The sequence below is a fragment of the Penicillium waksmanii genome (assembly GCF_028829765.1).
Source record: "Penicillium waksmanii strain IBT 27052 chromosome Unknown utg000005l:1.0-5232799.0:1.0-5237142.0, whole genome shotgun sequence".
Classification (NCBI taxonomy): Eukaryota; Fungi; Ascomycota; class Eurotiomycetes; order Eurotiales; family Aspergillaceae; genus Penicillium; species Penicillium waksmanii.
Genome location: NW_026643252.1, coordinates 1,091,722 through 1,113,612, shown reverse-complemented (window position 1 = coordinate 1,113,612; position 21,891 = coordinate 1,091,722). Strand labels below are relative to the sequence as shown.

At 44.0% G+C, this 21,891-nt stretch overlaps 7 protein-coding genes across 7 annotated transcripts; 4 read left to right on the top strand and 3 right to left on the bottom strand.

The window, feature by feature from the left end:
* Positions 1 to 2,354: 2,354 nt before the first annotated feature.
* N7481_005322 (uncharacterized protein) lies at positions 2,355 to 2,948 on the top strand (the record flags this gene model as incomplete). The annotated part of the gene is made up of 1 exon (XM_057264541.1): positions 2,355 to 2,948. One exon carries the CDS (start codon positions 2,355 to 2,357, stop codon positions 2,946 to 2,948), a length of 594 nt encoding a protein of 197 aa, XP_057122261.1.
* A 349-nt stretch (positions 2,949 to 3,297) lies between these two features.
* Positions 3,298 to 3,773, top strand: N7481_005321 (uncharacterized protein; the record flags this gene model as incomplete). Its single annotated transcript, XM_057264540.1, has 2 exons — positions 3,298 to 3,616; positions 3,640 to 3,773. 2 exons carry the CDS (start codon positions 3,298 to 3,300, stop codon positions 3,771 to 3,773), a joined length of 453 nt encoding a protein of 150 aa, XP_057122260.1.
* Positions 3,774 to 4,194: 421 nt separating this feature from the next.
* On the top strand, positions 4,195 to 5,950 carry N7481_005320 (uncharacterized protein; the record flags this gene model as incomplete). The annotated part of the gene is made up of 2 exons (XM_057264539.1): positions 4,195 to 4,444; positions 4,509 to 5,950. 2 exons carry the CDS (start codon positions 4,195 to 4,197, stop codon positions 5,948 to 5,950), a joined length of 1,692 nt encoding a protein of 563 aa, XP_057122259.1.
* An 8,629-nt stretch (positions 5,951 to 14,579) lies between these two features.
* Positions 14,580 to 15,416, bottom strand: N7481_005319 (uncharacterized protein; the record flags this gene model as incomplete). The annotated part of the gene is made up of 1 exon (XM_057264538.1): positions 14,580 to 15,416. The coding sequence occupies one exon, from the start codon at positions 15,414 to 15,416 to the stop codon at positions 14,580 to 14,582; it is 837 nt and encodes a 278-aa protein (XP_057122258.1).
* A 1,565-nt stretch (positions 15,417 to 16,981) lies between these two features.
* N7481_005318 (uncharacterized protein) lies at positions 16,982 to 17,707 on the bottom strand (the record flags this gene model as incomplete). The annotated part of the gene is made up of 1 exon (XM_057264537.1): positions 16,982 to 17,707. The coding sequence occupies one exon, from the start codon at positions 17,705 to 17,707 to the stop codon at positions 16,982 to 16,984; it is 726 nt and encodes a 241-aa protein (XP_057122257.1).
* A 962-nt stretch (positions 17,708 to 18,669) lies between these two features.
* Positions 18,670 to 19,036, bottom strand: N7481_005317 (uncharacterized protein; the record flags this gene model as incomplete). The annotated part of the gene is made up of 2 exons (XM_057264536.1): positions 18,670 to 18,861; positions 18,926 to 19,036. 2 exons carry the CDS (start codon positions 19,034 to 19,036, stop codon positions 18,670 to 18,672), a joined length of 303 nt encoding a protein of 100 aa, XP_057122256.1.
* A 967-nt stretch (positions 19,037 to 20,003) lies between these two features.
* On the top strand, positions 20,004 to 21,156 carry N7481_005316 (RTA1 domain-containing protein; the record flags this gene model as incomplete). Its single annotated transcript, XM_057264535.1, has 4 exons — positions 20,004 to 20,223; positions 20,296 to 20,785; positions 20,853 to 20,927; positions 21,015 to 21,156. The coding sequence occupies 4 exons, from the start codon at positions 20,004 to 20,006 to the stop codon at positions 21,154 to 21,156; spliced, it is 927 nt and encodes a 308-aa protein (XP_057122255.1).
* Between the last annotated feature and the right edge of the window lie 735 nt (positions 21,157 to 21,891).

Sequence of the window (21,891 nt, the reverse complement as noted above, 5' to 3'; positions counted from 1 at the left end):
CGAACTTTGAAGGCTACTGCCTACTCCAATTCTATAGACTGCTGGAACTGATTAGGATCTCTCGCTCATGGATTACATTAAGCCAGCTTGCCCACTCCCCCCCGGAGAACGATTCAATTTCGATTGTTTTGTTGGTGACAAGTACGACCGTTTTTAAGTCGTTTCAACTCGGCTTACTTGAGCTCAGCGATAGAATCAAACATTGACCAAACATCCATTCTCCTTCACTACCCAGTCATTTTTCGCGCACTTGATTCCAAGGCATTCGATTCTGAGACCTGCACTGTCTCGATCCTCGTCATCACGCTTACCCTGGGGCCAGAGCCTGTGGTGGTTGCACGATTGATTAGCAAAGAGGATAAAATGGGCTTGCATTTGTCCCTAAGACCTAATTATGTCTGGGTATAGGTCGCATTCTTAGAATTGAGTGGCAGATACCGGCCGATGGAGCTATGTCACCTATTTAATGTCTAATTTAGGGAGCTAGGTCTCTGCCTCGCTCTTCTGGGCGGCTGAATGATTGGAAGCCAGTATTCCTCGAGTTCCTCGCCTGGATGTTGAGGCACACTGCTATGCAGTCAGCTGTCTGAACTTTGGAGAAAGCGGATGCGGACATGCACAGAATGGCGGTATGAGTGGCTCTAGTTAAACTGCCTCTGAGTGAGCTCTCGAACCATTGGTAGAGATGTTTGTATCCGTGGCGAAAGCGTGATACATCTTAAATAATAAGGTTTTGTTCAGTTATAGATATAAATACCGCTCTAGAAATGGATATATAAGCCTTATTTCCCCCTGTATTATATGGGTCTATGGAATAATCTAACAATATATAGACTATTTTTCTTTTAGCTCTGCTATTATACAAGTTTGTCCCCATAAGAGTAATAAGCTCAGTTCCGAAAACAACTCTATAATGATCAGCAATTCGGAATCTCTTAGATTTTCTTCTAATCTTATTGTTTTCTACTGCAATAAATACAACTTTAACACTGATAGGCTGCCTGTCCAGCCCTCTTCTAATACTGACACCAAAATTATATATACGCCAGAATCTTGGAATAGTGTGATAAGTGACATTGATCCTGACTTACTAAACAAGGATTTAGAGGCTAACTCCTGTGCTTTATATCCAGACTTTAATAAATTCTGAACAGTAGCTTACTATCCCTAGAACAGCTGCTGAGTGAAGACAGAAGGGGTACTATTGTGTTGACTTTATACAAAAGTACTGCGGAGGAATGTCATGCTGAAAAACAGACCTTGTCCGATATTTTAGGTACAGTTCCTGCCAGCCAGGTTCTATCTTATATTTGCTCTAGCTTAGGGCAGAGCCAGGCGACCACTCAGCTGTTATTAAGGGAGTTCCAAGCTGAGAATGTTAGACGGACTGACCTGATAGAAGATGAGATTGCTTTTAAATACTATCGTATCCCGCATTGAGAATGCTGCGACGAGTGAATATACAACAGAAGAATATGCTAGTTGGTTTGACGTGGATTCTTTTCAGCCTACAGAAACGGGAGAGCCTAGTGCCTATCAGATAGAGGAGATAGACCTGACTTCGGTTCTCTGTCTCGACAATCCTCACTATAAGGAAAATTTCCCGACTCGGCCAGAAAAGATCTATGCGAGTCTCTATTAGATAAAGATGAAACCTCGCCTGAGCTAGGGAGAGGGCATAAGTCCCCCCCGTACCCGAGACAAAAACAGGCGATATTTTATGCTCTTTTGATGGGGTGCCGAGGGCAGAAAGCTAGTGTGCCCATAGGCGGAGAATGTACCTGAGAAACCCATGGATTCTAATTGGTGTAGCTGTCCTATCTATATGGCCCCGCTTCATCGGCCCGCATGCATGAAATAATGTTCGGAAGACAGAAAAGCGCAACGCATGTGTCGGGGCACTGATAGCCCCAGTATGTCTGTCATTTGTCATCTATGTACCTAGGCCAACTTATGTTAAGTCAGCCGCTTCGTTACAGTCGTATACTCTAGGGGGAGTAGAAACAAGACGACACAGATCATGTGATCTATGAATCTGATTTCGGGGACTTCAATCCTCCCCATAGTAAGCTTAGCTTTACTAGCCAATCAATCATCAGGTCCACCTTACTTCTCTTACCAGCTTCAAGATTGGACCTACAGGTCACCTACTGGACCCGCATCACTCAGATTGATGGCCTAGCACTTTACTACTCCATATTGAACGTCTACCCTCCTTGCCACACCATACTCTTTGTCCAAGATTACGGAAACACTATCAGACGTCTACTACCGTCTCCTCTCTTCTCCTCGCCACTCTGCCAAAGCAACAAGAGCTTATTCCCTGTCACCGCCACGAAGAACTGGATCTCGCAATGGCCGAGTCAAGGATGCATACCTTCACTCTGGTCATGTTCGGCGGCCACGTGCTTGGCCTAGCTCTAGCCACGGACTTTGTCATGATCTCTAAAAGGTTCATAGCAGACGGACTCAACCCAGCCTGCATATCAAGCACGAACCTGCAGGACATCACCAACGTATATGGACCATTTTTGTTTGGACGTGAAGACCTACGAGACAGGATCCAAATCTATGACGACGAGGAGGCAATGACGCCCTTTTACCAACTAGAGGATCGCAGCCTCAAACTTCCCACCCTTGACTGGGTTAGGAGTACTTCCGCCCAAGTAAGGGCTGGCGATCGTATTATAATAGTTCTGATCGGACATGGTAATTCCGATGGCTATATCGAATTGAATCCCCAGCATGGACCAGTTGAGTTTTTAGCAAAAGCTGAGATGCTTGCGGCACTTTCCGTCTTGCCGCGTGACGTCCGCCTCCTCATAATCAATGAGGCGTGCTTTTCGGGGAAATGGGCCACGATGGCCCCCGATCTAGGTCCCGAACGAGATGTGCTTATAGAGACGTCGACCACCTTTGGCGAAAGATCCTTTACCTATACGTCATAATCCGGACGGAACAGGTGCTCAATGTTCGGCGCAGCACTTATGGAAGAGCTCACAACCCATCCAGAGGGTAGAATTTCCCAGCATCGAAGTAGAATTGTCGACGAGATGCTGTTTGTCCCTCCCTCTCAGGAAACGTCTACGCCCCTCGTCATCCCCTCCACCCGTGCCCTCTTGTCTCACAACATATCGCACTTTGTGCTTTCCCCGAAGATCGTCATGAGTCGCTCTTAAAATCGCGGATCTCCTTCCGCACCTTTTGGCGAAAGCTTCTACGTAAAGGAAGCCCGGAAAGGGAAACAGCGCAGCCATTAGGCGCAGATAGCCTGCCTCGAACAGCGTCGACGTCGATATGAAGGCTCTAGCCATAGAGAGTTATATCAAGGACCTTGGCTCCAAAGCCGCCGCACTTGACCTTGCGACCCTGGTCGGTGCTGGTTGGTGCGTCCTTAACGGCCGTGGACTGCCTGAACTTAAAGATCAGGTAGTAGCAACAATTGCCTGGCAAGAAGCCCAAATGCTGCGCGTCCACCAGTTACTACAGCGTTTGGCTAGGGGGGGGGGGGGGCTGATTACGGACATCGTTGATGCCGATACTGCCCACAAGATTGTTGTAGCACAGTGGGAGGAAGTCCTGGTGCCCCTGGCCGAGGACCTTCGCGAGTTTTGGCGTGCATACATTCCCCTCCGCTAGAGGGCCACGTCCGAATTTCCTTCAATGAGGCAGACGGATGGCTGTACCGGGTTCTGGCCTATAACCAAATCCTGTATCCGGAGACTTTCGACGTCGAGAAGGTGAAGGGGGAGGTGGTTGCTTTCTTTTCTTAGCATTTTTTTTTTCTTACTCTTCTTGATCTTGCTAGTAATCTTATTTTTAGTAACACTTCGCTGAGGAACTCTCAATAAACATTATTGCTACCGTCGACCTTTTTACGCCCGAGCCCTTCTTTACCTTGCTGCCCAGGTGATGAACTTTCTACTAGTAGCTTGTAACTAGAGTATATCTTAACACCAACGACAAAAATAATAGGCGACGGCCACCAAGCAAAACAAGAATACTGGCATGCTATACTAGGGATTGCACCCTTTCGATCCATTACGCTGCCGCTGGTAACCCTACTGAGCGTGGGTGCTGACTAAAGGCCCTACCCAGCGCAGGGGGGGCCTATTCATCTGGGATCTGGTTCGAGAATTTCCGAAGATCGTAAACCTCGAACTTCAACCCAAGCACATCTGGAATACACCGGAAATGGCTACTACTATTCGCCCCGGCCAGTTTCCTGACTTTCACGCCGTGGGACGTCGAACTGGCACGGAAGCTGATCTCGCAGTTCAGGAATTTTTGACCCACTGCCCTCCAGATCTCCCTCCCCGCCATCGCATCGTGGCGCTGCTTGGTACTACTGACGACAAGGGCGAGGCAAGCCCGGCCAAAGACGGCTGGTTTGTTTCGGATTTTTACCTTTTTCACCATCTTCTGTCACCGGAAACTCCTCAACGTAAGTGTTTTGGTTCCAATCTTTACCCCGAGTCCATATGTCCTAACTGTACGGCGTGCAATAGTCGAACCAAATCAAATCTGGTTAACATCTGAAGACCCAGAGTCACTTGTTACTAAGTACAAAGAGTACCTACATGGAGATTCGCAAGGAGACCGGCGGGTGGTATTAGATCGAGCCATGCTCCGCACAATTGTGGACGGCGGCAGAGTGCGCGTTGTGCCACGAGACATGCTTCTCGAAAGGTTCATGAATTCCGTACGTGAGCAGGTCGCTGAGGCACGTAGCCGTGAAGAGCACCTCTTGCTGCTGATATTTGGCCATGGAACTCCTGCATACGGAGTAGAAGTCGCGAATGCTATCCTCCAGATCGCTGATCTGCGCCGCGTACTGCGGGACACACCAGACGTCACCATATTTACGACATCGTGCTACTCAGGTGGCTGGCTGGTATTTCCGGACCCGAGAGGCAAGCACCTTAATACAACAGCAATTGCAGCAGCAGGCCCGAGCGACCTTTCATCATCATGGCCACAAAGTGGCAGTATAGGACGAGCCAGTGGCAGCCTTGCTGCATCCGGAATCCTACGCTGTCTCATCGATACGGAGACCGAGGAAAGACTGGCGGCTGATAATGCCCAGATGGTCGAGGATATCGTTTCCGGAGATGGGATTACGGATACAATGAAGCACCCAACGTATATCCAGCTCGCGAAGTCCATTCATGACTCTGTCAAAAGTATGGGCCTCCTCGGCAGCACTCAACAGATATACTTCTCGGCTGAGAACGACGAATGGGAGACTAGCTACCGACCACGCCTGGGACTTCCGCTTGTGTCATATGAGGCGAAATGGAATGCATTGCGCAAAGTCAACCCGTCTCCTTCCTCCGTCAATGCCCCAACGGCGAGCAGAAGTGGTGGACGGCCACTCAAACGACTTAAATACCTCGCACAGGAATACCTTGAATCTAAACCAGGCGCTGATAACCTCGCCCCAAACCTCAGCTTACACGGATCTCTAAAGAGGGTCCTGCGAGGAGCAATGCTTCCCAAAGAGGAGGTAGAGGAACTGACGGAGATGACAGGATACAGACTTGGTTCTATGTACGAGGCCGACTATCTCCGGAAGGTGGTCGGCCTGCAGTATCCGTCTATTTTCGACATAGATGCTTCAAGTGTGATCGCGGCATTACCGACCGCACGCGCGATCGAGCAACATGAAACGTGGATGCTTCTAATAAAGCTAGACATCAATACGACGCCGATTGGGATCCGGCGCCCCTATGACAAGCCTCTTCACTATCTCACACTTGCCCTGACAGAGACATTGTCCTCGTGGGAAAGCATCGAGGCACATATCAGGGAGATGGCGATGAAAAAAAGGGCATGGTTTAGATTTATATACCAGGCGTGGCAGGGCCACCGTGTTTCTCACGACCAGAATGTTAGGATGAGCCGTCGTGCGTTTCTGGAGGCCTTCAAGTCGATGAAGATTGGGCAGTAGAAATCTGCCAGAATAGTTTGCTTTTTGCTTTTTTTTATATTCGTACCATACTTCAATGCACTCAGTAGCTCTCACTCTTGGGTAATAGCAAAAAGGTCACGGTATTTTCCCCTATTCTCCGCACCTTGTGTGTTCCCCGAGCTGTTGACGTCGAACTGAATATCTGCAGTCCTGACTCCAGTCTTCCAGCATTTGGCATTTTACTACTATATTCCCTCGGTGGTATCCCTTTTTCAATACTAATTTGACAGCTTTAAGTCTAGGACGATGTATTCTCGAAAATCCCAATCTCGGTCGAGTAAAGAAGAAAATAGATATTGTAAGATGGGAATGCTCGCTGGCAATCTGTCAAGCAGACGGGTCGATCACAAGAGGACAAAACCACCACACTCGCAGAGTGCAGGAGAGTAGTAGACAAAGCGTGACGCTATCGAGATGCGACTAGTAAGACATTCAAGTCTTCATGGACATGCGATATACCGATACCGCAACCTCAGCCTCAGCAGCCTCAGCAGAAAGAATAATTCATAAGGGGGAACACGCCTGTTGTTATTGATACTATGGAACGAACGCTACTTATTCTTCCGAAACTAAATGGCTGCCTTGTTACTAAGGCCCCGATCACATGACTGGGATGCCGGTCAGATGACATGTCAGTGGGGCCCAAATACTCGACTTTGCAGAGCGATTCGACCACACGTGACGATGACTAATCCACTGATAGTCCCCTTTCCTGACCCAGAAATTTGTGTCCCTGTTTGCCAGATGAAATCGTGAAAATTATGCTCGAGATCTGTCTGTTTTCGCGCATCGCTTGTTTAATCTGTAGTATATCCAATGAATCACTTTTGAAACGGCCTTTGCGTTTGAGCTGACTGTCGACATACTGCCCAAGCCCACTCAATATATCCTTCACGGGCAAATTGATTGTAAACAAATCGTTTTTGGGCTCACATTGGCTTTTGAATGAATTATTAAAGTTCAATTATTGTAGCCGTGCTTTCTTAATACGCTCATAAGATAATGTGCGCAATCAAAGCGAAAGGCGAAAGGGTGTTTTCGCAGTACGAAACCGCGGCTGAGGTGCCGGAGGCATTAAGACGGAATCCTCGCACAGTTGACCTTTATCCAGGCGATCTCTCGTTTCTGTGCTAACCTATCAAAGAACTTTTACATCCATTATTCCTCGCCTTAATCGGTAATTCGCGAGAAATCGAAAGTTCGGGGCTCTATGTGGGCCTCGTAGGGCCTACGGGAATCTTGCACGACTTCAAACCAGTATGTTGCCCATCCTCGGTGGCCTCTAAGATCTCACCCTGCAGTAGCTTCACCACTCCTTGATGCTTATTTTTGGCCGCTATTGAGAGTGGAGTTTGGCCAAATATATCCAAGGAATCGACAGCAGCATGCCTCTCGAGAAGCAGCTTTACAACTGCCTCGTGCCCATTCTTGGCTGCCAATAAGAGTGGAGTTTGGTGAAATTTATCCCAATAATCGACATTAGCTTTCCGCTTAAGCAGTAGCCGCACCACTATGCCGTGTCCATTTTTGGCCGCGAATGAAAATGGAGTTTGACCATCTTTATCTTCCAGATTGACATCTGCTTTTTATTTAAGGAGTAGCCCTACAACTGTATCATGCCCATTCCCAGCCGCCTATAAGAGTGGACTTTTGCCCCTAAACGAAGAATTGATATTTGCTTTTGGCTTGCGAAGTAACTCTAGCACTGGAAGCCAATCAATATCTATCTTGTAAAATGGTTTAAACAATGAATTGACATTTACTCCTATGAGAAGTAAGTTTACCACTGTATAATGCCCATTGCCAGCTGCGCTTATGATCGGACTTTGGCCAAACATACCTACGGAATTGACATCGGCATGCCTCTTAAGCAATGTTTTTACTACTGCAGCATGCCTATTCTCGGCTGCGGAGAGGAGCGGAGTTTGGTTGAATTTATCTGGGAAATCGAAAGCGGTATTTCTTTCAAGCAGTAGCTGCACCAGTGTGTTGTGCCTATTTCTGGCAGCCAATGAAAGTGGAGTCCGGCCTTCGTAATCTTGATAATTGACATCTGCTTCCTGTTCTAGAATTTTAGATGTCAACGTATCAAGTCTAAAGTATGCTGTGAGGTGTAAAGTTATTATTTTTGTTTTGAAGTAATCAAGATGAAATACTTGATTATACTCTATAGCTTGGCCATATACAGATACTTTGGATATATTCTGGAGAAAGTTGAATATCAAGCGGTTGTCCGCAATCACGGAATTTCGGACATGGTATCCCTAATTATTTGCAGCATAGCTATATAGAACGGTGTTTTTGAGTCTTATAGTTAAATTATTCTCTGTTCGGCAGTATCCAGCTTTAAAAACGTTGAATGATAAGAGAGTGATGCAAGATCTGGTAATTTCAGTATGGGCTTTGCAGACCCAGCCCGGCTTGGTCTGCTTAAAGTACTCCTGTGTAGTATAGTGCACCAAACGTATGATATTACTTTTATTACCGATAGTGGTTAGCCCTAAGCAGACTAATACTATATCCTCAATATGTGGAAGATCTCCGTCATCAAGCTAGAGCATTCCCTCTTTTATCGCTAAGGTATACTGAAGCTCCAGTATAATTAGCGGCCGCTTCGAACAGATTATCCAAAATAAAACCTTTACTGCTAATTATCTCAAACCTGGCTGCTGTCGATTAATTACTTCTATTATCTGGTTATAGGCCTAGCTTAATATCTTACTCTTCTTATATTTACTTAATCCTCGATTGTGCTTCTGAAAGCGTTGTAATATCTTTCAGATATTATTTATAGTTAATTTGTTATTAAGAAAACTAAGATAAATTTGTGCTAATAGAAATATTCTATTAACTGTATCTAAGATAGTATTTTTGATCTCATCCTGCTATTGGCGATTCTCTAAAATACAAGGTCACAGCTGCCCTATATAACTTTCTAGGTATATCCCTATATCTTCGTCGGTCGTACAGATCTCTAGCTGTATCAAGTCTGCAAATTAATCTATAATTTTTGGTATAAACTATAATATTACAAAGATATTAACTCTATACTGCTTCTGAAGTTTAGAAAGCCCTGCTAAAAAATACCGCTGTTTAGATTCCTAGCATTCGTTAAGTATATTAACAATAAGAAAGAGTTTTGAAAATATTACTATTACGTTGAGGAGAGCTTTAGGGATCTCTTCGGTTAATAGCTATGTTTTTCTGGCTTTATAATACCTAAAGAGCTTTTTAACGCTATTAGGTAGAGATTAGCACTATCCAGCTAGCTGTTTCAGTAAGCTTACCAGCAGATTATTACTCTTCTGGCTGTCCTATAGCTTAAAATTACAGTATATATAAGCAATACCAACTGTTGGGTCTGCTTAAGACTCCTAGTCAAGATAGTTAATTATAATCAAGCTTATAATGGTTTTTCTAGCTCTGGGTATTCTAGGACAAAATATTGTTTAGTTCTTAGCCGCCTTCTAGGTTTTAAATTCTATTGACTCCAGAAGCTACTGGCCAGTTCTATATTGTCTCTTTACTAGGAAATTACTTTGTTAAGGACTAAAGTTAATCGGCGTAATCTAGTCAAGTATCTAGAGCTCTTCCTTTTGCTTTAGATAACTGCTTATCTTGTTAATATTTACCCCGGATTAGGATACAACGTTAAGAACTAAATTTATATTATAATTAATCTTTTTAGAAGGCCATCAAAACTCAGTATAAGATTATAAGGTTAACTAACCCTACCTAAGTATTTCTTTTACTGGCTGTACTCTCTTAATATTAGTTGGTTATAAGGACTCTAGGGATTCTTTAGCAAATACTACAGTAATAACTGTAGTATATTCCTGCTAATCTTTATTCTTATATAAGTCAGTATAGTTACAGATACTTTGAATAATAATATACAGGAAGTTATTTATTAACCCTACCGCTTCTATCTTAATACAAAGAAGATAACCTCTAAGGTCTTTATTAAGCTTATTTCCGAGAGCTATATCCTTAACAACCTAGTTTCCTGATACTATTAAGCTAAAATACACAGACATTTCTCTTAGCTTTCTCTTTATAACCTTTGTTTTATTATAAAGTCAGTAGCTCTCTTTGTCTCCCTCTTCTTCCTTGTCAAAATTATTAATATTAGTGGTATTATTAATATCTTTCAATATATTTATACTTATATGTTTATAATTTGCTTTAAATAATATATCCTGTAAATCAGACAGTAAGTACTTTGACATAAGTCTGGGCTATTTCTCCATTAACTCCTATAAGTAATCTAGTATCTTAGAGCCAGCTAAATTATGCTCTGTCTCTAAAGCTGCCAGGGCTATAAGCAAAGATGTAGGCGGATTATTCAATAATCTAGTCCTCTTAAAGCTGCCGCCTTCTTTCGCCTTACTAAAGTCCTATTGTACTACACCAGGAAATTAGCCTACAGGTATGCTTACGACAATATTACTAAGTCTAACCTTATATAGGATACTACTGCCGATACCTACCATCAGGCCAAATTTGATAGATAGAAAAGTCGAGATCATCCAGGTAGCAATAATCATCGCTGAATTATTGCCAATTTGACCTTTGGGCAAACAGGCTATGACGATGTTGTGGTTGCCAACAGATCCAAGAGTATAAGTATTGGGATCATTCTGCGGGTTGGGGAGTCTGGCGTGTCGTCGATCCAGCATGGAAGTCGCTGCGGTCTGCTCTTTGGGCAAAGTACATATCCATCCCACAGTGTATTTACTGTGGGCTATAGGTTCAGTATCCATTTGAGAGGTCATGTCAAATGGCAAGAGGTCTTGATAATACTTTGAGGCTACTTAAAGCGAGCTCCAGTCGAGCTCCGGTCGGGCTCCAGTTGATAATAGTGCTCTATTTGATCCAATTAAGATGACCCGTAAGAATTTCAAGCCTCTTACACAGATAAAAGTTGGTAACAACAAGCGAAAAGGAAAGTTTTTTCCTCCTGGGTCATGAGCTGGGTGTATTCAGCCTCCGGAGTCTTGCCACGTCAGACTTGCATGCGGGGCTCAGGATTTACGTGCTATAATATGCAGCTCTCAATCCACTTCCCCATTGGATCGCTTATTAATCTCCATGTCTGATAGTACCATCATCGTGAGCACTTGCTTCCAGATTTTTTCTTTCTACCCGTCCTCTGCTGTACACTTGACAATATTACTTGCGTAGACATATACTCTATGTGTTCTCGTTGTGATACGTTACGATTGATGGTCATTAGAGCAGCTGATTATAGAAGAGCGTATTTTTTAACGTCAGAGAATATCTACTACTGTATGGTTTAGCAAAGTATAATTATTCAAAGGGCCGGTTTCCGTTGGAGTTATATCAGATGATCAAATTATTCGTAGATATAGACGCCGTGAACAAGAGTAAGCGACGGGAGATGAGTCTACCATCCGTCGATCTCCGCTCTTAACCTCCCTTAAATTCTCTACTATACGGCAATGACGTTTGCCGACAGCCTAGATATGGTTATATGCCGGTCCAGATGATCGATTTGCTACCTAAGTTCAATTGCTTGGTGTCTCGATCGCCAGTGCGTCCGTTATAAAATACATCAGCAGAAGCTTAACATAATTTAAAATATAAAAGAAGCGAAGTAGAACCGAACAGAGCTAAACAGACAGGAAGAAATTGGGAACCTAACTCGAGAATATCTAAAATTGATAGACCACTTATGTTGTTGATACCCGCCCTGGGCAATAAGAAACTACCTTGGAATATCCTATCAATTACTTCTTTAAGGTCATAATTAGGCTGCGGCATAACCGCAGTTATGGGTATCAGATTATTTCTATGGCCGCAATATTGCGGCTATAGGTAGCGATTTGATGCCTATGGCCATGGCTGCAGTTTTGTTGTATACCTGCATAGTAGCTGTACTAGCATAAAATTCGCTTAATTGTCAAATTTTAGCTACCTGTATAACTCTTATGAAGCTTACGTTAACTAATTTCTCTTATTAAATTGACTAAGCGTCTTGAAAAAAGAGAGTATGGCAAAAACTCCTTCTTCTACCATATTGAAAAAGGTATGCTTACTGATGATCCTGAACTAGGTCTATTGCCCGACAGAACCGTAGATACTTCTGTCAAAAACGAATTATCGTTGAGTATACAGCCTCCTACTCCTAAGGCGGAAGCTGATCTAGATAAAGAAGTCTAGGCCTCTATTGATGTGAGGTATTACATAAGTTAATATCAAAGTTTTGTTTCTTTTGTTTCTAATTAACCAAGGGACGGTCAAGTTTTCGGGGAGGGTGGTATGTAATTGGGATTTCCGCTCTCAACATCAGTATCCTGTAGTTATGTGACTAAGGCCTTAGCAACAAGGCCATAATTTCGTTTTGTGAGATTAAGTAGCGTTCGTTCGATAGTATCAATAATAACTATATTCCCCCTTATGAACTCTTCTTTCTAAAAAGGCTGCTGAGGCTGAGGTAGCGGTATCGGTATACTAAGAGAAATATTATAAGAGTTCTGCTGTGGATGCTGAGGGCCAGTGTAATGGTTACTAAGCTGTTAGGCTAGAGACTTGTGACTAGGCAAGGATATTAGATAGTAGAGATCAGATTGGACAGTTGATACACAGACTGATTCTTGAAGAGATCAAGAACCCTGGATGCTTGTGGGATCTAATAATACTAGGGCTCGGGTGGATCTCGATATGCCGGCGGCTCGAAGGGGATTCGACCCTGGATCGACCTCGGAGGACCGGGGTATTGTATACTCGAATCTCGTGGCATAAACGAATTCTAATCAAAAGAAGACATATTGCGATTGAAAGAGCGTGAAATGACCGGGTGGAGGTGATAGGAGAAACAGGTTAAAAAGTGAATTAGTACGCAAAGGAAGGCAAATATTGAGAGGTCCTTTTATATGCTCTATTAGCACTCATGATAGAAGCGCCGTTCTATAGATCTGGCGCTCGACCAGTAAGAAGTTCTATCCATCTCACCTACTCCAACTTGGGCTTAGCGCCAGCGGTGTCATCCAGACTGAAAATACGTCTGCGTGGAGACACCATGGTTTTCTGTCTTTAAGTCCACAACATATCGTGGAAGTTCCACCGTATCCCCCATTTACACCATATTGGACAAGTGATGGAGATTAATCCAGTTTAGTGTATCAAGGTTTCAGTTTAGCGTGGTCGGTCGCTCTGCACTCCTGTGTGTGGTAGTATATAACTCTCGACTTCCCCTCTCCCATCCAACACCTCGACATTATTGTTTTTCGCCCCTCCACCCTAATCGTTGCATCTGAGGCAATTTTGCCATCCGCAATCGTCATACTCCTGGATCCATGCTTTGGGCGCCGCCTCCCACTTGTCAAGATCGGCCCAGACAGCGCAGTTCCTTTAGGATATCATTGTTAGCCCATTCATTTTAATATAAAATGAGTTGAGTATAAAATATCAAGTTATACCTATTCTGGCCTCCTAGATAATACTCTTCCTTAAGACTATGTAAACAGCCCGCAGGCACCGCTCAATTGAATGGATCAATTCGGCCGTAGCCTTTTACACTTCTTATCGGATCTATTTAGCGAGCAGGATTAAATTATTGTAAGATATACCTGTGTCAGGCGTATCACCTGTCAACCCGGTAGGAATCGATAGCAATTCGTAGGGGATCCGCAAAACAGGAAGTCTGAATTTGTATCAAAACTAATTCTTGCCAGCATTATTAAAGTGCACCATCTGTAGAACTATTTATCATACAGTTCTCATATCTCCTACCCATTGCGGCCATCATTATGAAGACATCAATTTGTAGGCATCATCTTGATCTTTTAGATCCAAGATCTGATGAACCCTGTTCCTGCGGAATTGCCATCCGGCCGAAACTTGATCTTGTAAAGTTCTCCGGCTCGGCAGTGCTTGCACTGCGATCCGTTCAATCATCACGTTATGTAGAATTCTGATGGGCTTCAGGCCTCCAGGCAGGTTATGCGAATTCCTTGATAGTGGAGGAATATGCTAAGAATGCTTAGCGGAAAAGCTCAGTAGAGCAAGTCAAGTTCCAGGAGAGCACACACGTTAGGCATCTAAAGCAAGACCCAGAAATGTACCGACAAGCGATTATGAGGTCATGGTTAGGAAGTTCGAAATTGTGAATAAGATTGTGCTTCCGGCTGTGTTTAGGCATGTTCTGGTTTTTGGTCAGGCTTATTAGTTCAGATCATTCATCCACATATTGAAATTTTGATCATCAGGTTCAGTTACTTGAAGATTCAATCAAGTCTTATCTACCCCTATACTACGCCTTCACACACAGCGACGACCTCAATCCAAACAGTTCATCTGTATGCTCTTCCTACATCGGCGTTTACATAACAAGAGCAATTGTTTTGATGTTCCTCCCCGCCGTGCATTGATATGCCGTCTTCAAGTTGTATTTCCTCAACGGAATCCTGATCGCGGCTAGGTGTGGACCTATGATGATGGTTAATGCAAACACCTCCTTAGAGTCACACTATGAGAACGGCGCTAATAATAATGATAATAAGGATAATAAAATTAATGATAAGAATGACAATAAGAATAACAACCAATGCCCTGCGGTCCACACTGCCAAATTATCACTATGCCGTTACTGGGAGTTGTTTGAGCCGACTGAGTATTGGTATTCCCAGATATGAGCCGCCAACTCATGCATATCCGCTGTCGTAAGAATGAAATTCCGCTCCTTTGTTTTAGGCTTCGGTTCCCTCAAAAAAACGTCGGAGAACTGGATCTCTAACTGACCGCTGATTTGAGGACAGCCAGGCTTGGGACTGCGGATAATTTCGATCATTTGGGTCGGTGATGGAGGCTTATTATCGAGAACTTCCCACATCTCGATCAAAATCCGACCGCGGAGCACACTGATGGTTATGGCGACGTTCACAGAACTCTCCGGGTCTTCTAGCCAAAACTTCATATCTGCTTTCAACTTTGAGCGAGGTTCTGACCAAGCAACTTCACCAACAAAAGTTGGCCATTTGTGCGATCGACTACTCGGCACCTCCGCTGGTGTCCACGAGATATCGGCTTTCTTAGTGCGGGTGACACCACGGACCGTTCTGGCGCCGGTATTTGATAGAAAGGGCTCGGTCACGCGCCTGGCCCAGGCAGAGAAGATAGTATTGAAAGCCCCGGAGGCAGTAGCGTGCTCTGAGGACTCCATTCTGAATAGTGCGGACTGGTGGACATGATCATAAACTTCCCAAGACAGCGTCAGTAGTTTTTCCTCTGAGTTGACAAAACACTCCAGGAAGGAGCGTTCGTCAATATCCATAATGAAATAAGGGTTATACGCGCATCCGAGTGGATCTTCTTCATGCTGAAGCTTATCATACTCCTCTTCGAAGAGCCTGAGGCATTCATGATAACCCTTATATCTATATCTGGGTGTGGCAGATGGAAGGAAATCTTGAAAGGACATCATTTTCAATGTTCGCAGCTAAAGACATACAAAATCATAGATGCGCCGAGCTTGCCGTATATAAAGGGACTTATTTGACAATGATGACGACAATATTTGTCACTCATAACTATGATCTTGGAAGACACCAGGAGGCAACTGCCATGGTACATACACATCATAGGCGGGCTTTGGGCGACCACAAAAATTCTGAAAAATCCCATCATGAGAGGCTACTACATAGTTATGCTTCCACTAACCATGGAATGTCTTATCTAATAACGTTGTATCAGATACCCGTAGGACGGAGCCCTCAACACGCAAGGCACAATAACTTCACTCCTACCATGTGACTCAGCCATATTAGTGCGACCTTCGGTCAATCAGGTAGGCTAACAGGACTGTTGGTAGATAGTAAAGACTGCAATACATGAGTTCCATCATCTGCGTATGAATACATGGATGGCACTTATGATAGGCACCTGCTTATTCTGGTAACGGAGCTAAACCAGATTCAGTTAATACTGAATGCTGTGCTGTACCATGAGCCCTTGGTGAAATGACCACGATTTTCCCTTGAAAGGCCACGCATAATGATGGCATTTTTACCATCACCCCGAATTGCACCATATCGGAGAATTGTTAAATATTTCAGCCGGTTTTGCCTCTATTAACTTGAGTTAGCGTCCGGTGTCCCTATGCGCATCCCTGCGTGGTAGTATAATAAGTTTCGACCTGCCCTCGTCCAACCTCTCGAAATGTTGGTTTTTTGCCCCCTCCCTGGTCGCAGCAGCTGAGGCATTCTCGCCATTGATCTATTACCCGGATCACCGAGCTCCGGAGTTTCGTCACCCCCTTTTCTTTGGCCTATAGTTCTCTTGTCGGCTTCTCAGCACGCTAAGCGTCTTGTGATGAATCCACCGCGCTCCCCAGATGGACTTTCTCCATTTGCTCCGAGGGCACCGCACAAGATGACACTGTGCTTGAATGAAGAGAGAAGGTATGGGAGTTTAGAAAAAGCCCTCGAGGGCTGCTAAGAGGACTATCCTTTTTGTTAATCGGACCTCCCTGTGCCCATTTCCCGCTACTTGGACCAGGGCACCTTCCAACCTTGAATTAGTAGGGTTGCATTACCGGTCGTTTTTTCTGCGTGGTAGTACTCGTTGAACCATTTTTTTTGCTAAATAGACCATGGTCCTTCTATATAACTTATTATTTATTTCCTGTACAAAATTGAATATACAGTGGCAGCCAAGCTCTAAGCGCGCTTTTTTGGGACCTGAGCTATCGGACAGATTTAGCTTGGCATTATTGAAATTATCTTAGCAACTTCAAAAAGCTAAACTCAATTAATTAATACAATTTTAGTATATTAGGGCCCAGGAAGAGAAACAAAAAGATTTAAAACAAAAATCATAAGATAGTAGTAGCGACCTGAAGCCTGAAGCCACAAAGCAGAACGACGAACAAAATCAAGAGATAAAACATCATGATTGATAAAGGTGCGGATCATAAAGCAAAACGGGAGGAAGTTTTATGATTTTTCTTCGCCAATCAAAATTATGGCAAAGGGTGAACTTGAACTTTTCTCACATTCTCCTGCCACTCCTGATCTTCATATAGGCCATGAGTCCACCCCCGACATACATGGTAATGATCGTGGCCTGTGGAATAAATCCCATGATAAAGTATATCGCCCAGCTGCCCGTCATGATATTAAGTCTGGTGGTGTGCCCAGTATGACCTGTGGTGTCAAGATTTGCTGCATTCAGAAGAGAATACAGAATTCGTAGAAATAGGAGTGGTAGGATGATCGGCATCCCAGTGATAATATAATATGAGACTGTCGTCAATGACTTTCGGTGCTTCCATAATCTCATCACACCGAACACGATAGCTGCGAATGCTATGAGGAACATCGCAGCTGAAACCTTTGAGAGTGTTGCACCACGGTCATACTTGTCGGGATTAATGGCCCCAGTTGAGCTATCGGGCATGCGGTCAATGCCACCAATAATCCCCATCACTAGGCCAACTATAATGACAGGGTGAACAAGACGTAGTATAAGTGATGAAATGCTCGAGCCATTTGAGGGGGCAAGCGGAGAGTACGCAGGCCCTGCCTTTATGTCGTCTGTTGTTGAAAAAATGTTGATGAAGGAGAGCGTAGCAGACATGAGAGGACCCAGAGCAATCTGGTACAAAATCTGGGCAGCTATCTGAACGCCCGAAGATGCCGGTGAATTTCGAGAGATGTATATTAGGAGGGCAGGACCGGCAATTTTTGCTATTAATGATAAGCCTTTGCAAAACATGGTATTAAGGGAAGATGTGGATTCTTACCAGTGGTGAATGCTTGGAGGTAAAGCCATGCCGTTTGTCTCTTGAAGAGATAATAAATTGTACAAAAGGTCACAGGGCCCAAGATACCTACATAGAGTGCAAGCTCTATACAGGCAAGAATTTCGTGCGGTTGCATGGCGAGATCGAGTGTTTGTTGTTCGTATCTGGTAGTACTGCCTTATCGTATTCCAATGTGAAGATCTGGTTCCAACTTGAAATGAATTATGACTATATATACTAGAAACAACTTGAACTTAAGCATTTTGGGAATTTGCTCGTAGGTGCTAAGCATTGCAATGGCTTATTCCTTTTTTGCGGTCGGGTCTCAGCTGCCCCACATATTCCTACGGCCGGAGCGCCCACGGCCGTAAGCTCAGCCCGCTCTGGATCTCATGCCGACAGCAGAACAGGATTTGCCCATCATGCCCACTGAAAATTCGAAATCGTATTCAAGCCAAGGACTCAGAATTATTTGAGTTGAACTATATTTAGGCGTCTAACTTGAATTTATGGGTATCCTCTAGGAGTATTGTTTAGTCTTCGGGTTTTGGTATGGCGATATTGTTCAAACAGGACAAAAGGACCTCATTTATTTGAAAAGGATTTCAAGAATTTGATAGACCCCCTCCCCGGCAACTTATATGGAACTATTGGGGGTTGACAAACAGTGCTCGCTTTGGTTTTGATTTATGACCACTCCTGAGAGGGTCTGCATAAAATAGAGCAGCTCCCGAAATATTAGTACACCCATAGTTAGCTATTAGGCCCCCTATAAAGCTGGCAAATAACCAGGAAGACGGAGCTCAAAGTAGAAATATAACTATACAGGCTTGAATATTAGAAGAATGATATATAAAATACACCGAATAATAAAGGAGACCCAAAAGCGACATGAAAATAGAGAACCGGTTGAATCCTTCCAAGGCTTCAACGACTAGCCGAGTCTGTCAATCTTTCTTTCTAACCTTTCGCGACGACGATCACGCGCGGATCCATGACCTCCATGGTGCCCTTTAACAACATTGCTAGCCATGTTTGCCACGACTGCTCCTGCCAAAGCACCACCAATTGCTCCTAGGGTACCGTGGTCTGACTTTTTCCCAACCTTGTGCCCAAGAAAAGCGCCCTGTGAAAAAGAACAAAAATCAGAAAAAATACTGTTCAAGATTCCAAAGCTGGTCTATACATACTCCCGCGCCTCCAACTACTGTTGCACCGAGACCCTTTTCCTGGCTGGAACTTCCGTTATTTTTTTCGGCTGAATCGAAGTTTTCCCATTGGCGTTGTTGATCAAATGTCATATTTTGGTGGTTTGAAACAGTTCCCAACGGCTCCTCCTTTTAATAGTGAGAAATCTAGTCAGTGTTGAGCCGCTAAGACGAGTACTTGATTATCTTACTTGGCTAGAAGAGGAGTCTGTGTTTGTTAGATAATGAGGTTGTTGAGATCCATTCACTTGAAATGTACACTCAGGCACACTATTTCCGTAGTATTCACGATTCGACATTTTGCTTCAAATAATTACCGACGGTCGAAATGGCCTGGGCTTTCTTTAGAAAAAGATAATTGAAAAAGAAATGAGAATTACTGCGTTTGAGACGAGATTGATCTTAACTTTGCGAGACCAATACATAAAGAGTAAATGCATATGGTTATTTATAACATCAGGATTTTGAGGTTTCCTTCAACTTTCGGCCGTATAAAAAGTATGTCAATGCATCGAGAACGAAGCCAAGGCGTCTGTCGAACTCTCAAGTCGAGACTTACGGCCGTAAGCCCTGATGTCTTGGCACTCCGGTCAACACGGCGATCTTTGACAACTAGCCGGACGACGAGCAACGAATAGTACAATCACCTGAAATTAAATATTTACTAGTACCCCACTTCTTAGACTATACCCCGAGGCTTTGTTCATATACTCCACAGTAAGCAATCTTCCAAGGATCCCAGGAGATGAGATCTACGGCCGGTAGGATGCCTCCCGGCACTTCTAAACGCAAGTTGATTGGCAACTGGTTTAGATAAGATGATAGGGTGTAAATTTAGAAGGACCCGGCGAGCATCCAGAGCCCTGAGTTCTCAGCTGAAGTCAGAAAAACTTCATTGCACTCTCAGTTGCGGGCCGAGTCCAGTCCTAGTGTTAGGTATAAATGTGGCTAACCCCATGATTTTGTCTGCACAATGATAGATCAGCACTCTTAAACTCTATTATTCCAACGTTCAATAAGACTCCCAGTTTATTGTTTTATCTTTTGCATATTTCAAGATATGATTGCGAGCAGAACCCCCCCTTCCGAGTGCACGGAGGTTACTCCTGACTGCCCAGTGGAGGGAACTATCTACGGCTATGCGCCCAATGCCGTGGCAAGCTATGCTTTTTGCATCATATTTGCAATTTGCGCCTTGGTACAGGTGATTCAAATGCTGAAATGGCGCACCTGGTCCTTCGGTGTGGCCATGTTTCTTGGATCTATCTCTGAGGTCGCCGGTAAGTGAATTCCAAGTATCCGTGGGCGCCCGGGTGAATTTTCAGAACAAAACTAATTAGTATTCTTCATAGGATATGTTGGTCGCATACTTTTGCACAATAATGCCTACTCCTCTACGGGATTTGAGACACAGATATGCACTCTCACCATGGCCCCCGCTTTTTGGTCGGCTGCTATTTACTTGACCTTGAAGCACGAGGTGAACATTCTGGGTCCTAAATTCTCAGTTTTGAGGGCTAAATGGTATCCCTTTATTTTTGTGACGTGTGATCTAATATCACTGTCATTGCAAGGTGCTGGTGGCGGACTCGCCGCTACAGCAACTACCACTCAGGGGAGCGCAGTTGGGAGCGATGTCATGCTAGCTGGAATTGTCTGGCAAGTTGCCACCTTGACAGTGTTTGGCATTCTCTCTGTCCAATTCTTTCTCCGAGTCAAGAAAGCACCCAAGTATCAGTTGTCTGTGGATGCCCAGAAGTTGTGGAAAAGCCGCAAGTTCTGGTTCTTCTGCTGGGGTATTGTTGTCGCGTTCACTACCACCTATATCCGATGTGTCTACCGGTAAGCTTTCCATCAAAGACGACAAGCAGGTTATTGGGAAGCTAAACTTTTATTCTTTCTTTTGCAGTATTGCTGAAATGGCCGGAGGTTGGAGAAACTCTATCATGCAAGACGAGACCGGCTTCATTGTTTGCGAGTCGATGTGAGTTGCTCATCCAATATTTACCCCGAACTGTTTACACATGAGGTAAAATTGGCAGATTATGCTGATAAATTCTGCCTACTTTAGAATGTGTGTTCTGTCTGTGGTAGCTCTTTGCATTGCGCATCCTGGATTCTGTCTTGAACAGATGCGCGGAAACTATACGAAGGTAGCTGCTGAAAACGTGAAACTACTAGAGGAAAAGACCGAGTACAACAATTCAGTGTGATAGCTAGACGTCAGAAAATTTCTTTCTTCGTTGAGATTTTTTTTTGTGCGCTAGAGTGCGAGTTTTTGATTCCTTTTGATGCTCATAGACATGTTCGAGGCTTCATGTTACGATTCACGCATTTCATATTGTCATTATTCCAAGTACTTAATTCTTATCGTTGTTACAGAATCAGGATTCGTTCAAGTGATTGGATCCTCTGCACCTGAAAAAACGTTTTATTTCACGACCACATAGGCCGCTAGTTGCCATTTTGGTAATGGTAATTGCTCTTGCATGAAAGTCTGGTCCATTCCATAATAAGGGCAAAAAGCTATTTAACAAAGGTTACTGCTTTGATAAGCAGGCTAATTACTAATTGCCAAGTAATGGGCAATGTATTCGACTAGTAACAGTGACTTTGTCGCGACATTTTATTTACCGAAGAAGCCAATATCGAGTGATCTGCAATTGTTATTGAGAATTTGCAACGCATATTTAACAACATGTCGATATTAATTAGTGAGGCATCTTCCTTGATTAACCTTGGAATTAAGTAGATAAGAATGTCTCTCAAGTCCGCCCCATATATTGATAAATGGGTTCGTTTGACTTCTTAGATAGCCCCCGAAGCTTTACAGCCAGTTTCGTAAATAGATACAGCATGAGACTAGGAGGGAATTTCGTAGTAGGAAGATGGCCCTCGCCCAACAGGATACAACGACTCAAAGTCGAGTGTCATTCTAACCCAACCGC